Source organism: Chelonoidis abingdonii, chromosome 3 (assembly GCF_003597395.2).
Source record: "Chelonoidis abingdonii isolate Lonesome George chromosome 3, CheloAbing_2.0, whole genome shotgun sequence".
Classification (NCBI taxonomy): Eukaryota; Metazoa; Chordata; order Testudines; family Testudinidae; genus Chelonoidis; species Chelonoidis abingdonii.
In genome coordinates, this window is record NC_133771.1 from 72,271,832 (window position 1) to 72,287,505 (window position 15,674).

The 15,674-nt window shown below is 39.7% G+C and overlaps 1 protein-coding gene and 1 long non-coding RNA gene across 5 annotated transcripts in view; both read left to right on the plus strand.

Moving 5' to 3' along the window:
- The window catches only part of CASP8AP2 (caspase 8 associated protein 2), a 30,877-nt gene extending 24,039 nt beyond the window's left edge, over positions 1-6,838 (plus strand). For all 4 annotated transcript variants that reach the window (XM_032771533.2, XM_032771535.2, XM_032771532.2 and 1 more), the window contains 2 exons: positions 3,285-3,384; positions 3,952-6,838. In XM_032771533.2, coding sequence (XP_032627424.1) covers positions 3,285-3,384; positions 3,952-4,008 — 157 coding nt within the window. In that variant the 3' untranslated portion in view covers positions 4,009-6,838. The remainder of the gene's footprint in view (positions 1-3,284; positions 3,385-3,951) is intronic.
- The window catches only part of LOC142046567 (uncharacterized), a 1,033,250-nt gene that overhangs the window by 486,172 nt on the left and 531,404 nt on the right, over positions 1-15,674 (plus strand). The gene's annotated exons all lie outside the window — the stretch shown is intronic.

Genomic DNA, 15,674 nt, shown 5'->3' on the forward strand with positions numbered 1-15,674 from the left:
ATTGACTGTATACTATTTTGGTGGGGGATAGAGTCTGGGGACATGTTTGAAGTATGAGGATAAAAATTAATTTAGCTGGTGACTGAAGTTCCATATTTCTACAGAATAAACACAGTAATGGCCACAGCAGTGCAAGCCTCCCCCTGTGCTACTCTAAGTTGAGCCTTCCTCAGCCTTGTTCAGAAAGGACCTACTGGGTTATGAGAGTGATCTAATCTTCATATCCATTTAGTTCTTGATCTCTCTTCTGTGGGTGCCAGTTAATGATGCTAGTGGTTGTGTGGGTTGTGGGGATTTTTTTGTTTTAAACCATATTGACATCTGTTCACTGGAAATGAGTCTGAGACACTAACTCGTTTCACAATCCACTGAACAACTGTTGGAAGAGAGTGTTTTTCAGTCACTTTATGTGGGTTGGAATCAGAAAGGTGTCCTAACAGAGATGGGTTCCATATCTCATTATTTCTGATTTATCTAGCCTTCCAGTAGTGATTTTTTCTTTGTTAATGTTGGGAATTACAGATGAAATTCAATGTTGATAAATGCAAAGTAAAGCAAATTAGAAACCATAATCCCAACTATACATACAAAACAATGGGGTCTAAATTGGCTGTTACCACGCAAGAAAGAAACATCCTATCAATGTGTAGCAGCAGTCAGAAAAGCTAACAATGTTAAGAACCATTAGGAAGGGGAAGATAATGCCTCTATATAAATCCATGGTATGCACACACCTTGAATATTGTGTGCAGTTCTGGTCACCCCATCTCAAAAAAGGTACAGTGAAGTGCAACAAAAATGGTTAAGGGTGTGGAACAGCTTCCATATGAGGAGAGATTGAAAACACCGGGATTGTTCATCTTGGAAAGAAGACAACGATATGATTGAGGTCTATAAAATCATGGATGGTGTGGGGAAAGTGAATAAGGAAATGTTATTTATTATTCATAACACAAGAGGTCAGCCAATGAAATTTAATAGGCAGCAAGTTTAAAACAAAACAAAATACTGCTTCACACAACACACACAATCTTTGAAACTCATTGCCAGGGGATACTGTTAAGGCCAAAAGTATAACTCGATTCAAGGTAGAATTAGATATATTCATGGAGGATAGGTACATCGATGGCTATTAACCAGAATGATCAGGGATGCAACCTGGTGCTCTGAGTGACCCTGAACCTCTGACTGTCAGATGCTGGGACTGGACAGCAGGAGATGGCTCACTTGATAATTGTCCTGTTCTGTTTGTTCTCTTTGAAGCAGCTTAGAGAGAGAAGCTAGGTCAGGTAATATCTTTTATTATTGGACCAACTTTTGTTGGTGAGAGTGACAAGCTTTTGAGCTACACAGTGCTTCCGTTCAGTTCTGGGGTTGTGTGGCTTGAAATTCTCTCTCTCTCTCTCTCTCTCTCTCTGTCTCCAACAGAAGTTGGTCCAAAAAGATTACCCACCTTGCCTCTCTAATATCTGGGGATCGACACAGATGCAACTGCACTGCATACAACTATGAAGCATCTCACATAGGCCACTGTCAGAAGACAAGATACTGGGATAGATGGACCATTGATCTGAGCCAATATGGCCCTTTTTATGTTCTTATATAACACTCCTAAATTTTTAACATGAAACCTTTTGACATAATCATATTTTGTTTTATTCTGAAGTTCTCATTGATTTCTTCAGAAAGTTAGTTGTTCCTACAAGTGTGTGATTTTTAAAATCAAATACATCATAACTGTTGCTTGAAACAAGCAAATCAGTTAAGACACGGTGGCCAACCTGTGGCTCCAGAGCCACATGTGGCTCTTCAGAAGTTAATATGCAGCTCCTTCTATAGGCACCAACTCTGGGGCTGGAGCTGTAGGTGCCAACTTTCCAGTGTGCCGGAGGATGCTCACTGCTCAACCCCTGGCTCTGCCACATGCCCTGCCCACACTCCACCCCTTCCTGCCCCTTCCCTGAGCCTGCCATGCCCTCGCTCCTCTTCCCCCAGAGCCTCCTGCACGCCACGAGACAGTTCATCGGGGAGGGAGGGGGAGGTGCTGATCAGAGGGAATGCCGGTGGGTGAGAGACACTGGGAGTGGGGTAGGGGAGTTGATGGGGGAGACTGCTGACATAATACTGTGGCTCTCTGGCAATGTACATTGGTAAATTCTGGCTCCTCTCAGGATCAGGTTGGCCACCCCGAGTCAAAATGTTGAGAATGCGCTACAGTTTCTGATTTATGAAATCTGTTCTAATTCAAATACCTGAAGCTTTCTCCTCCTGCTGAACTACCTTCTAAAAGATTATGAAGAGTTCATTTTAAATAGCCAGTTGTCACATAAGTTTAATTTTATATACTTTGAGCTTTTGTGGAATTTCTAAATAACATACTTTGCACTTATTGGTATATAGCACATTTCATCCAAAGATTTCACAACCAAACAATTGATTCCTCACAGCCACTCTGTGAAGGGTGTATATATGCCCATTTTACAGATGGCTACACTGAGGCACAAAGAGGTTATGAGCTATCCAAAGTTCACATAGTGAATCAATAGCAAATTTGGGAATAGAATCCTAACTCTCTTCTGCTTTGATCACTCTGCTCCTATGTAGATAATAGGAGTGTGGGGAAATGAAATAACTGGTACCCTTGAGTAGCGTGTTTGTTGATTTTTTTGAGTCTGAAGCAGGGATCGGCAATCTTTGGCTCGCGGCCCACCAGGGTAAGCACCCTGGCAGGCCGGACTGGTTTGTTTACCTGCTACATCTGCAGGTTCGGCTGATCGTGGCTCCCACTGACCGTAGTTTGCCACTCCAGGCCAATGGGGGCTGCAGGAAGCGGCGTGGGCTGAGGGATGTGCCAAAGGTTGCTGATCCCTGGTCTGGAGCATTCAAAACTTCAAAATGTGGGATCTGAGTTCTGCACAAATGGTAGAAAACTAGAAGTTAACATAGTAGTTCAGTGCCCTATGAAACAAGACGACCATGGTTTTGAATGCTATAGACCTAGGTTCTAAGTCTCTACACTGAGTATACTTCATTGTCCTTTTGATTGTACAAATACAGGGGAAGAATGAGAATCTTTTATTCCAAAATTTTAGTTTGCCTGCATATCAACATTAACATGTGCTTGTATGCAACAACACTGCTGTTAGCTTTACATCTGTAAAAAAGTGCCTGCCATCAGTTTCATAGCACTGTTTTAATTAATGTTTCATAGTTTGGGAACAGTGGGGTTTTGTGTGTCAAAGTAATGTTTAGAAATTAATTTAATCTTGGAATTATTTCTTTAGAAGTGATGACCGAGAAATTCTATTGGAGTGTCAAAAAAATGGACCATCGGGAAAAACATTTATTTCCGTAGCTGCCAGGCTAAACAAAAGCCCAGATCAGGTATCTATATTTATTCTAGTTGGACTAGCTACCATATTACTACATTTCTGATTGCATAGTACTAGAACAATATTTTTCTTCAAAGCACTTAAGGACAGAGATGTCAGGTTTCAAAAATTTGGAATTATTTTTGTTCTTGTACATGTAGTTGGGGATTGGAAGAAGGGGAAATATCTCAGATTCTCTTGGGTTTTATTATTTTGAATCATAAGCATTCATCTTTTGTATGTCTCAAGTCCTTAGGCAGGAATACTATGTCAAAAATAAAGTAGTACTGGACTCCCATCTGTTTTGAATCTCAGTAATTATGATGGAGAATGAAGATTTTAATCATCGAAAGTGTAAAGTGGAGCAGAAGACTCATTTACTGTCATGTTCCTAAATCCTCTGGGCACTTGTGAAAAATCTCCCCCTAAAATTCACAAAACAAACTAATGAGGAGTTGAGAGAGATGAAAGAACAAAAAAAATCTAGGTTTACATCTAGAAATTCTCATACTGAAGGATTAATCTGACCTGGCAGATATCCAGAACACTAACTGTGTGTTTTTGTTTGTTCTCCCCTTAGGTTTCAGAAAGATTCAAGCAGTTAATGAAGTTGTTCAAAAAGTCGAAGTGCAGGTAGCTATTAAGCAAGCTGCTGTTGTGGTACAGGGTTTTGCTGTTGTCAGCAACGACTGACTGACTACTCCAGGTACACACTTATGGATACTATGGGAAGTATCCAAGTCAGAACACCTAGTTCAGTAAGCTGGGGCACAGTCATTTATTAGGTCATTCTTTCCCATACAGTTGAAATGCTTTATCTCGGCTCAAATAGCAACAAGCATTCGTGCTTTCAGCCTCTCAATAGTATGTCAGCCATATGTGGGGAAAACAAAAAACAAACAAAACCATCAGGCTGAATGAAGGAGAAAATTCCTCTACAAATGGAACAGTGTAAATTCAAAACTGCGGAAACTCGGTTGTTGGTTAAACTTGTTACATAACTGAGGAAACCTGCTCAGTCAAATGAAGCTAGTGAAACTTATTAAAGGTGCTGTAAACAGACTTTGTGTGACATTGTGAAACATGGGGTTTATAAACCTAAATAATTGCCTGGAGTCCAATTGCTAGGAAATCTTCAAAACATCAAAATATTCTTTTAGGGTTTTTTGTCTTTTGGTTTTTTTCAAATGTGACCTTAAAATACAGTTCCTAATAGGAATAATCCTGAAATCAGTTGTTCTAGTAACTGGATTATCACATAATGAGATAGTTGATCCTTTCCAACTACATGAATTGCTAACAGTGGAATTCATGTTGGGGGAAAATCGGACATTGCATCAAGCAGTTAAACTAGTAATTAATTCAATGGCCAGTTTTTCAGATGACTGCTTACGTTCTGAGATTGACTGCTGTGGAATATTCCTTTACTAAGGGCTATTTTGAAAGTGAAAAAGTGGCTGTTCAGACTCTGTTTCAAAATCCTTGTCTGTTAAATGTTGAACAGCTGAATTTTTCCTTCAGAAGTACTGTATAGCTAATACAAATTTACAAAAAGTTAATTTCATTTTGTCAAACGTTTATCCTCTCTAACTTGCATCTTAGAAATAGCCATTTATTTAAACAGTATCCTTCAATATATGGGAAGTTTTGGCACTAAAATTTAATATGAATTAATCCCCTTAATTTAAATGGTTTAGAAACATAGACTTTTGTAATTGCCTTGTAAAAGGCAATTTCATATTTAGAAAATGATTTTCCCCTGGCAATAAACAGCCACTGAAAGCCTACGTCCATTTAATATACTTGAGCACCATCATGTCAATCTTCAAAAGTTTCCTTGCATAAGATGTCTAACTGTAGGTGTTTAACTCTTTAAAATCTTAGAAATTGTTATCTTTAAATGTTAGTATACTGTCTTTAAAATACACGTTACCATTTTATAGGTTTTGAATAAAAGTTTCTTTACAGATGCCTGTTTATTCAGTCTTCTAATTATGCACTGGACAAATTTGTAATTTGAATAAATAGATGGCTGGGTTCAGGATCAGATTTTATGGTCTTTACTCTATCAAAACATAAATTGAAATAACCTGGAGTTTTGCCTGAATAAGAACCTCGCCCTGATTTACTAACTTCAGTTTTGTGTTGCAATTTAGGTTGGCTTATATTTTTCCAAAAGCCAACAAACCCTTATTATACCATCAGCATGACATACGTTATTCCTCTGCCACATATGTCCTCAGAGGAACAACATATTAGACATACATATGTTGTAACAAACATATTCGAACTAGAAGCCCAATTGACTGCCGGATTATTCCTTGACAATTCTATTATGTTTTCTGTTTTGCGAATATTACCTATGGAGTCATGACTGTTATATTGCCAGAAAGTGTGAAAACTGTTTTATATAGCACCCTATACAATGTTAGAAGTAGTGAATTATTTAAACATAGGTTGTGGTGTTGCAATTGGAAGTTTTCCATCTTATAGACACCTGCTACCAGAACTGGATTGCTTTTAATGATCAAATTCTGTCCTAAGGCACACAAGGCCGCTCCCAGTGATTTCAGTGGGAGTTTTTGTATGTGTATCCATATTTGGCCCTAAAAATTATTTGTGCCAATTGTTAAAACTATAAGTAAACTGATTAACAAGTCTGTTTTCTGTATATTCAGTTTGTAGAGTTGCATTTGCTTGCTCTTTTGGAATAATTAGAAGTTGCTGCTTGGGCATGTTCAAAAAAAATTCTGTTTCTAGACAAAAAGTATCAAAGGCACTAAAGAAAAGCTAATGGCTTTCAGTGCGTGACCCTCTTCTTCCCCCTCACAAAAGCAAGCAATAAATATTGTTATAAAGCGCACTTGGCCCCTCTTTCTGTTTTTCTACATTCATAACTAAGAAAAATTATTGGTTTAGTTCTGACTTGAATTCCTTTGTTGTAAATTGTTAAACTATTTTTTAAATGTTGCCTATTGTAAGTATGTGTACAGGTTCCCATGTGGCTATGTAAAATATCTTGTGTATATATGTGTATATATAGCTTTATTTAGCCAAAGATTTTTAACTATGTAAAACTCCAAGTTTATTTTGTATAAACTGTTAGTTTGCTTACTGTAAGAGCAATGCAAAAAATAATAAAACCTTGTAAAGTTCACACTTATGTTCTTGTTGATCAAATGTTGGCTTGAAGTGTTTTGTACTATTGTTTGTAATTTATTTCTTCAATAAGAATTTTGATACCATATATGCAAAACGTACTGTATGTAAACCTACAGTCTAACTTGTAAACCTCAGGTAAATGAAAACAACTTGTCTGAATTACTGTTGGCTAATGGTGTGGCAACTGTTATGCAGCAGCCTTAAAGCTGCTTCTATAAATAATGAGGATGTTGGGGAAGTTCTTCTCTCTTTCCTCCACGTGAACAATAAACATAAGTGCTTAGCCAGCACTCTGATTACTTGAATTATGTATTGGCTTATTTTGAAGTGAACTATTCATGTGTTAAATGTTAGTGTCTACAAAATGACTAGTTGGGAAACTGAACCCTCCTTAAAAACAAACTCAAATATTCCTTAAAATATTTGAGAATTGTATAGTTTCCCCTCCCTCTTTCCAAAGTGTACGTAGTGCTTCTGTGAGATTAACATCTAAATTTAGTACCACATGAGGAAGACGGTTTTCCATGGAAAGTAGATAATCTAGTAACTTCCCTACCTCCTCTTCAAAAAAAAATTTTTTTAAAAAAATAATGGTAATCTGACTTGCTATTTAGGAGTAAATCCTTCCATCAGGTAGGAGCAGAGACACAAGCCACCTATATAGACAGAGCTGAACCATTCTGTTGGGAAGAAACTAATGCATTCAGTTGGCAATAGCATTAAGGGGGTTTCCAAAGCAGAAATTATAGTTGCAGCCTTGGTAACTGGGTAGATTGCCCATACTGAGGCCCTTTTTTTGTCCTCTAAGGGATGTCCACATTGCAATTAAATGCCTGTGTCAGCCTACTCAACTCAGTTACACTGGGCTTGGGCTAAGAACTATTTAATTGTGGTGTAGATGCTTAGGCTGGAGCCTTAAGCTGTGGGACCTTCTCCCCTTGGGTCTGAGTCAGTGAACACAGGCCAGCTGCAGGTGTTTAATTCCAGTGTCGACATACCCTAAGTGTACTTCTTTCCTTTCAAATGGGAAGCCTGTGCCTCCACTTTTCTTTAGGGTGAGATTGCACAATCCAGCCACACTGATCAGGTCTCTGGGTTGCAGCCTCCTGTGTACCAACCAGGACTAATAGAGCAGGTCTAATTGAGGTTGGCCTCTGCAAGGATTTCCCTTTGGAAGTCAGACACAACATATTTGTAGTGTTATAGAAATAGCTTCTTCAAACTGATTTATTTTTCCCAAGAGGTGCACACAGCTCAGAAGTGTTTTTTAAAAAAAAAAACACTTGCATCCATATTCACTTAACCAGGGCCACCTGGAGGGAGGGGGGGGCAAGTAGGGCAATTGGCCCTGGGCCCTGCAGGGGTCCCCATGAGAATATAGTATTCTATAGTATTTTATGGAAGGGGCCCCCAAAATTGCTTTGCCTCAGCCCCCCCTCCCCCCCGTGTCCTCTGGATGGCCCTGCACTTAACTAAGCTTAACCTCTTTATCTACAGCTTATATGGAGTTGGCTTATTCCCCTGCCTACATGGTTTATAGAGTAGCTCAGTCAGTCTTCTGCTTTCTCATTGATACAGCCTGGCTCACCATTCTGACCATTTACTTCTCCCCCTTTCTGCCAGGGGCTTTTTTCAAAAAATAGTGAGGGTCTTCTGATCTCAGGCTTATCCTTGGATCCAGTAAAACATCCTAGCCTACCAGCTGATGACCCAGCCATTGTTGTCTTAGTGCCCTTGAAGCTAGGTTCCTGATAGGTAATTAGCCAACACTTCCTGTTTGGCCCCTTACCCACTGCTTTACAGCCTCTCTTGATTTAACACTCTGCATTTAGGTAGGCAGTAATACACACTTGAACGGTGAAAATAAAAAATACAGGCATTTCCCCAATATGTCCCATAGGCGCTGTAGCAAAGTTAGTTGTATATCATTGTGATGCTCTAATGTGTAGTAATGATCTCATTAAGAAACTTTCCCTATTGATTATAAGCGGAGATAGGACAGAACCTTGAGGGATAGCATCAGCAGTGGATATGGAATGTAATAGTGTGTCATTTGGAAGTTATAACTGGACATAGAAGGCACTTCTTCGGCTACTAGTTAGTTACCAAACCAACAACCCATGATCATTTGTATCAAAATCTTCTAGACAGCTGACAACCTAAAGCCAGCTTGAGATGGGTCATGATTAAAATGCAGCCTTCCTTATAAAGGAAACTTGGAACCTACTTAGGTTTCCTGTATGGTCCAAGGCACCTGGAAATAAATTTAGGGAATTCTCAGCTTCCCTAGAAAGGTATGAAATTGAACAGCAAGTAACACACAGTTCAACAACAGAAGTGGGTTTCTTGAGATTAGCCCTTGACCTGCGTATGAATAGTTGGTAGTCTTCCCTTTAAATGTAGCATTGAGAATTCCTGCCCATAAAGTCACTACTGTAAGCAACCACCGTCTAATGCAGGCTAGAGCCATAAGTGATGTGATTCAAGGAAATCAGACTATATCAACATCTCAGCAGAAAACAAATGTGGCCAACGGATAACAGTCTGCAGGAGAAGGCAGTGCTCATAATCATAAAGGGCTAGTACTGATCTATTTATTTGCAAAGGCTATTGCAAAACTATCACAGCATGCAAATGAAGGGACTAGTAGCAGATGAAGACTGTCCACAGTAATTTGTGTTGTCCTTATTTAAAAAGGCTCAGTGGAGCAGTTGTGGAGTAACATGTCAGCCTCAGGCACAGCCCTTGAGTATGCGCTATCTATTTTTTGTTGTAAGAGTATAGTCATGGTGCATCTCCTTTCCAATCCGTCTCTCTCTGTTCATTTCGCAGTGGCCACCAGAGTCAAGCTGGGTTCAGTGAGGGGTCAGCAAGTTAAGAGCAGAGGGAATTTAGGCTGAGAATTGCAATGCCTAACTTTAAGATGCCCTGCCACCAAGTGGTAGGTGCCATACACCACATGGAAGGAGTTAGGCACCTATGAAGGGGATTCACAGAAGACAGCCTGCTGAGGCGGGGAGTTGGCTGTGTTAGCCAGGAAGAAATGCCAAGGAAAGGGGTAGGACCTAAGCCTCATCCCTCAGAGGGAAGTAGCCACCTAAGCCAGGTCAGATTGGGCTCAAGAAAAAACAAAAAGGTTTTTGTACAGTTTGCCCTTGTCGTCATTAGCTGGCCAATCTGTTATAATAGTTTCAAGTCAGAATTTTAGGATACATTACCTCAGTGGGTGTATACATTTAAAGTTTATAGTGGCTGTAAGACTAAACTATAGAACGCCCATTGTGATATTAAAGTATATATGTATATATATTCCTACCTGATGTTTTAAAGCATAGCTCTTGTTTTGCAACCTTACCTTATATCTTGAGTGGAGGCAGCTGTGGCACTGATGATGTACTGAGGCAGCACTCACTAGAGAAGCATCAGGAAAGTGGTTTAAATAGGTTTGGAAGAGTGGGTGAGGCACAATGACAAATTTCCCAAAACATCTCCTAAGCCTCCACCCTAAATAAAAATCAAGCCTCCTAACTTATATCTTGCAACCCTGATTCTCTATTTCCCCATCTTCCAGCTGCCAAGACACTATCAGGCCCCCCACAACAAAGCCCCATACTTTACCCCACTCCACTGGCACCCTTGCATGGACATGAATTTTACACAGGCCCCCTATGAGGCAGTCTTGGTAGAGGGGTGTTTATCTTGGACAGAGTGGGCTGGCATCTATAGACGACAGCAGCAAATGGATGTAAGTAGTCTAACATTCATTTATCCACTAGCAGTTGGACCTTCTGGCTGTTGCTGAAGACTACTGTAGATGTTTGCGCCAGTCTATGATTTAATTTACACCCACAGCCTTGGTTTTACAGTTTGCTACAACAGCACCAGGTAAAGATGCTTGCTGAGGGTGCAATCCATCCCATCATCCAGATTATTAATGAACATGTTGAACAAAACCAGCCCCAGGACTGACCCTTGGGGCACTCCGCTTGATACCAGCTGCCAGCTAGACATTGAGCCATTGAACACTACCCATTGAACCCGATGATTTAGCCAGCTTTCTATCCCCCTTATAGTCCATTCATCCAATCTATACTTTTTTAACTTGCTGGAAAGAATACTGTGGGATAAAGTACCAAAACTTTGCTAAAGTCAAGGTATATCACATCCACCATCTTTCCCATATCCATGGAGCCAGTTATCTCATCACAGAAGGCAATCAGGTTGGTTCGGCCTGACTTACCCTTGGTTTGGATTGTTCTGATCACCTTCTTCTTCTCCAAGTGCTGGGTTTAGTATAGTTTTAGCAGTCCTTCAATCTACTTTTTTTTATGATCAATGGCTCCAAAATACTCTAATTAGGTGGGTAGAGCACGGCCATATTATATAAAAGAAAGAGTGATTAGCAACTTCCTTATCACTTGCTGCCTGGTATTAGTATAAAATGCAGCAGCCTCTACTGTAGAACAGGGAAGAAAAGATTGAGAGCTTGTCGACACTAAAAGTGCTGCAGCTGCGTCGCTGTAGTTCTTCATTGCTGCTGCTACCTGTGTGACCAGGAGGGCTTCTCCAACCAGCATACTCCGATCTTCTGAGAGGCGGTAGTTAGGATGATGGGAGAATTCTCCCATCAACCTAGTGCTGTCTACACCAGGGGTTAAGTCAGTTTAACTGTGTCGCTCAGGGATGTGGATTTTTCACATCCCTGAGCAACATAGTTTTACCGACCTAATTTCCCAGTGTAGACCAGGCATGACTAAGTGGTCCATAATTTCCCCACATCAACAGATCCTTCATTTTTTATAGCTGTGAAGGGGATATAACCTTTATTTTGCCCTCTCTGTACAAGCTCTAAAGACAATGAGACTCTTATATCCTTGAACAGATTTCCCCCAAGCAGACTCATTCAGTGAGATGGTGAAGAGGCTGTAGAAGTGCCCAGCTCTGCCGTCACCTGCATATCACCCATTCTTGACCTTGAATGATCATCTAAGTGGTTATGATTTTCTATCATAATCTAAGTGGAAGTGACTTTTCTATCATTTTCCCCCACATACTCTACAAATCCCAAGTCCTGAACCAAAACAATGCTACATTTTCTGGGAGCCTAATTTTATTAAAGGCACATCACAATGCTGTCACAGAAGATCTGCATCTGGGGACTTTGATGAAGTTATTTTTGCCAAGTGAAACTCTCAGCTTCCAGACACCACCAACTGCAGCCACAAAATTACTTCCTAAATAGAATATCAGCTATGAGTAGCAACTCTCTTCCTCCTTGATGTGGTCAGAGTTACAGGTGGAGGAGGTGCCACAGTGGGGCACAGTGAAACTATAGGTTCCTTTGTTCTTGGATCTTAGCAGGCTATAGGTGGAAAAGATCCCAAAAGGTTGCCAATGGGACTACAGATGGGAGAGGCAGCATAGCAGTAGTTGCAAAAAGAAAAAGACCAGTGTAAATAAGTTTCTCCCTTTACAGATGTTTACATTTCCACAGCTCTATGGAAAGGGAAGTTGCCGTCACACAGGAAGATGAGCGTGAGAATCAGAACACTGTTTCATAGAGTATTGTGACTTAGTTACGGGATTCTGCTTCAGGTAGTATGATCAGCAGTAGAGTTGTTCAGGGTGAATTTGTCTCATTTAAGATATTCTCTTGCAGCTCCTGCACCTTCTTTGTAAATGTTTTCTTTCATAGGGGACAGTTTTACAATCCATAAAGTAGTGGGCCAACCAGGGAAGAAACTATCCAAGATCCACTTCTTTCTGATTGATAACAATCTAAGATCTGGTTGAACTCCCTTGCTTCACACTCACCAGAGTGCTGTAAGGGGATCCTATTGCTGAATCACATGTGCCCTTAGCCTGCTGAAGCTGGGAAGAATTTAGACACTGTCCTTGGCTTTGGACCTCTAGGCAGGCATGCTAGGTACAGACCTCAGGACTGACACCCCCTCTTGGCAATGAGGACCCCCAATGGTCCAATTGCCTAGGTCTTGAAGCTTGTGCCATCTCCCCCAAGCCTCCCCAACAGCTATTACACATCCCCCAGAATCCCACCGTAGGCATGAGCCTTCTGATTTACAGTTAATCTGTTATGGGGTACATGATAAAGTCCAGCAAAACATACACATGGCTGTACTTTGCACAGGAGTCTAAAAACCCCATTGCTCTTTGCTAAGCCTGAACGAAAGAGAAATTTAGGCAAAAAAACCCCATACCTACGTGCATTTTCCCTGCCTTGGTTTCCTCACGACTCTGGAAAGTTCTTCAGGTGTTGGATGTAAACGTAAACAAAATTTCTCATGGCCCACCAGCAGATTATGCTGATGGGCCGCGTGCCAAAGGTTGCCGACCTCTGGGCTAGAGTTTAGGTGCCACTTTCACTTGGGGGCTGGTAAACTACTCACTTTGGAGTGAGGATGCAGGCTAAATCACTTGAATGCTGACAGTCCTCCAGTGGCTTCCCACTATTCCCCCATCTGCCCAGAAGTACTGCCAAGTTCTCCCACAATTCACTGGGAAAAAAAATCATATTGCTGCTCAGTTTACCGCAGCACAAGGAACCATGGGATATACTCCCAGAAGTCCCCCATGGGGGAGGGCAGCACCAATGAGGACGTAGTAACCTGGGTATGGCCTTGCAGTGCGGCTGGTCACACCCAGACCAAGCTAACCTGGGTGCCAATCACTCGAGTTAACTCTGCCATGAAAACATATGCTGTAGCTCAGTTCTCCATCTGTAAACTCTATATCAGACACACACACACACACACACACACACAAAGAGAGGGGAAAGGAAGTGCTATTTAGACAGTAAGCTCTTTGGGATTTATAATGTGTTTGTACAATGTCTAGTGAAATGGAGCCTAGATCTGAGTTGGGGCCTCTAGGCACTACTGTAGTACAACTAAATAAAACAAGGAAAGCCCAATGTATCTTCATGAGAAATGGCTAAAAAACGCAGCATCTATGTTCAGAGTGCTTGTAGGAAAAGGCTGTCATATTACATCTGCTGGAGAGGGCAGAGGAAACGGAATAAACAAGAGATACGGAGTTAAAGACCAAAAGTGAGGAATTTAATTTTTAGTTGTACATTTACAGTCAGTCGTGACGGAGAGCACAGTTAGAAAAAAGTACATGGAAAATATTACTGAGATTGTGAAACTGAAGTGAGAAGTGATCCACATAAGAATCTCTCTCAAGAAGTATTCCACTCTATGGTGGTTTAAAAAAAAAAAAAGAGAATATACTATGCTGCAGAAAACCATTGTGAACTTTGCACCTTACACTGAATATTTGAAAATCTGGGTCTCTTTGGATCACAAGCATAGCATCAGAATTTGTTAACTGTTAGGAAGACTGAGCAGCTAACAAAAGATTCTGAATAGTCTTTTACCAGTTTCCACTTTCATATATATCCATGTTCAACTGCCTATAGTTTCAAAATATCCCCCTAACAGATGCTAATTTAACTCACTAGGCAACAGACTGTGAAATCGGACATGACCGATTGACCACTCACCATTGATTCACATGGAAACTAATGGAATGTAAAGAAAACATACGAATCTCTAGCATAGTAAAGGGAGGTTATTTGTTCATTTTACAAAATAAACTTTCATTTATGAATCGGATCAGCAAGGAGGCATAGCCTTTGTGGATTTGAATAAAATAATTAGCAGGGACATTCTAAAGCACCGAAGTACGTGCTGAGCCTTGGGACATGGTTTTGTTAGAAGCCACTGACTAAAATAATTGCATGATAATTCTGGCTAGGGGCACCATTCCATCACCAGCTGATCAAACTCTGCATATATAGTTTGGCTCAGTGATCCTAACATTCACATTCACAGAACTATGAATTGTATTCAGCGTGCCAACTGTTCCACATCTATGTTTTTGGTCTTCAAAAACAAACAAACAAATGAAAAGAATTTCAATTTTAAAGGAAGCTCTCTGGGCTATAACATTCAGCAACAGTCTAGAATCCATCTGTAATGTTCTAAGCTACTAATAACCAAGACATTTCTCATAAGGTAAGCAGCAGAAAAACATCTTAACTCATGTATGGGGAAAGTGTGGAGCAGACAGATATGTCTATGTGCTTGAAGTGAAGAGATCTAAAGTAAAACATATAGAAATAATACAGAAAATAATATGTAAATTAATATTTCACTTTTTGCATAGAAATTATCCTTTGGAAAAGCTGGTAACTTAATCAGCAGTGATCTTGTAAATACTTTAGTGATAGGTTACAACAGCAGTCCATGGCAATACTTGTATCTTTAAAATATCTCTTAGAATTTAACCGGTTTGTAACTCAGCCTTTGCAAATCATAGTGGACAAAACGCTGACACACATTCAACTGAGAAGTGATTTTTTTTTAATTACGTAAAAGAATCAAACTAAAATTTAATTAGAAAAGAAATCAATAAAAAATGCCAAACTCACTTCCCATCCCCAGACAAATTGATTTTCCCCAATAATTTTTGTGCATGACTTTTAAAGGTTTAATATAAAAATAAAAATCACATTTGGACAGTCTGTAATGTTACCTGAGCCTTTTTGGTATTTCAAAAAGTGTAATTAGACATGTCCAAGATATATAATAGCTATTGTACTTTTCATAATTTAAGAAAAAACAAACAAAAATAAATAATTCAAATGTATGATGATTCAGGAATGATTTTAATAGCTTCACCTTTTATCTCTACATACATTATTTTGTTTGTGTTGAAGCTTTGGGAAGTAAACCATTACAGCTGACCTTTTATCCATTTATTAAAAGGTTAAGCAAGCACTTAGAAAACAAATGTGAGTTTAAGCAAAATGTCACTAGCTAATTTAAGTTTATCATCAAGTTTACAATAAAAATGCAATCATCAAATCAAGATTATAATTAAAGTATAAGCAATACATTGGTTTAATTTATCTGGCTCGCCAATTACTACAATAAGTAACTAAATCGAATGATAATAAACAAATTAAGGAAAACAATTCTCTTAGTATGTCACAGGAAGGTTAAGGGGATAAAACTGTTCCCTTTGATTTCAGCAATTTTGCTAGGCATCTGTTAAAAGCAAAGGCCAGTTCTTGCCTTGGTTTTAAGGACATACAGCTCTTAGAATGATTTCCTATTA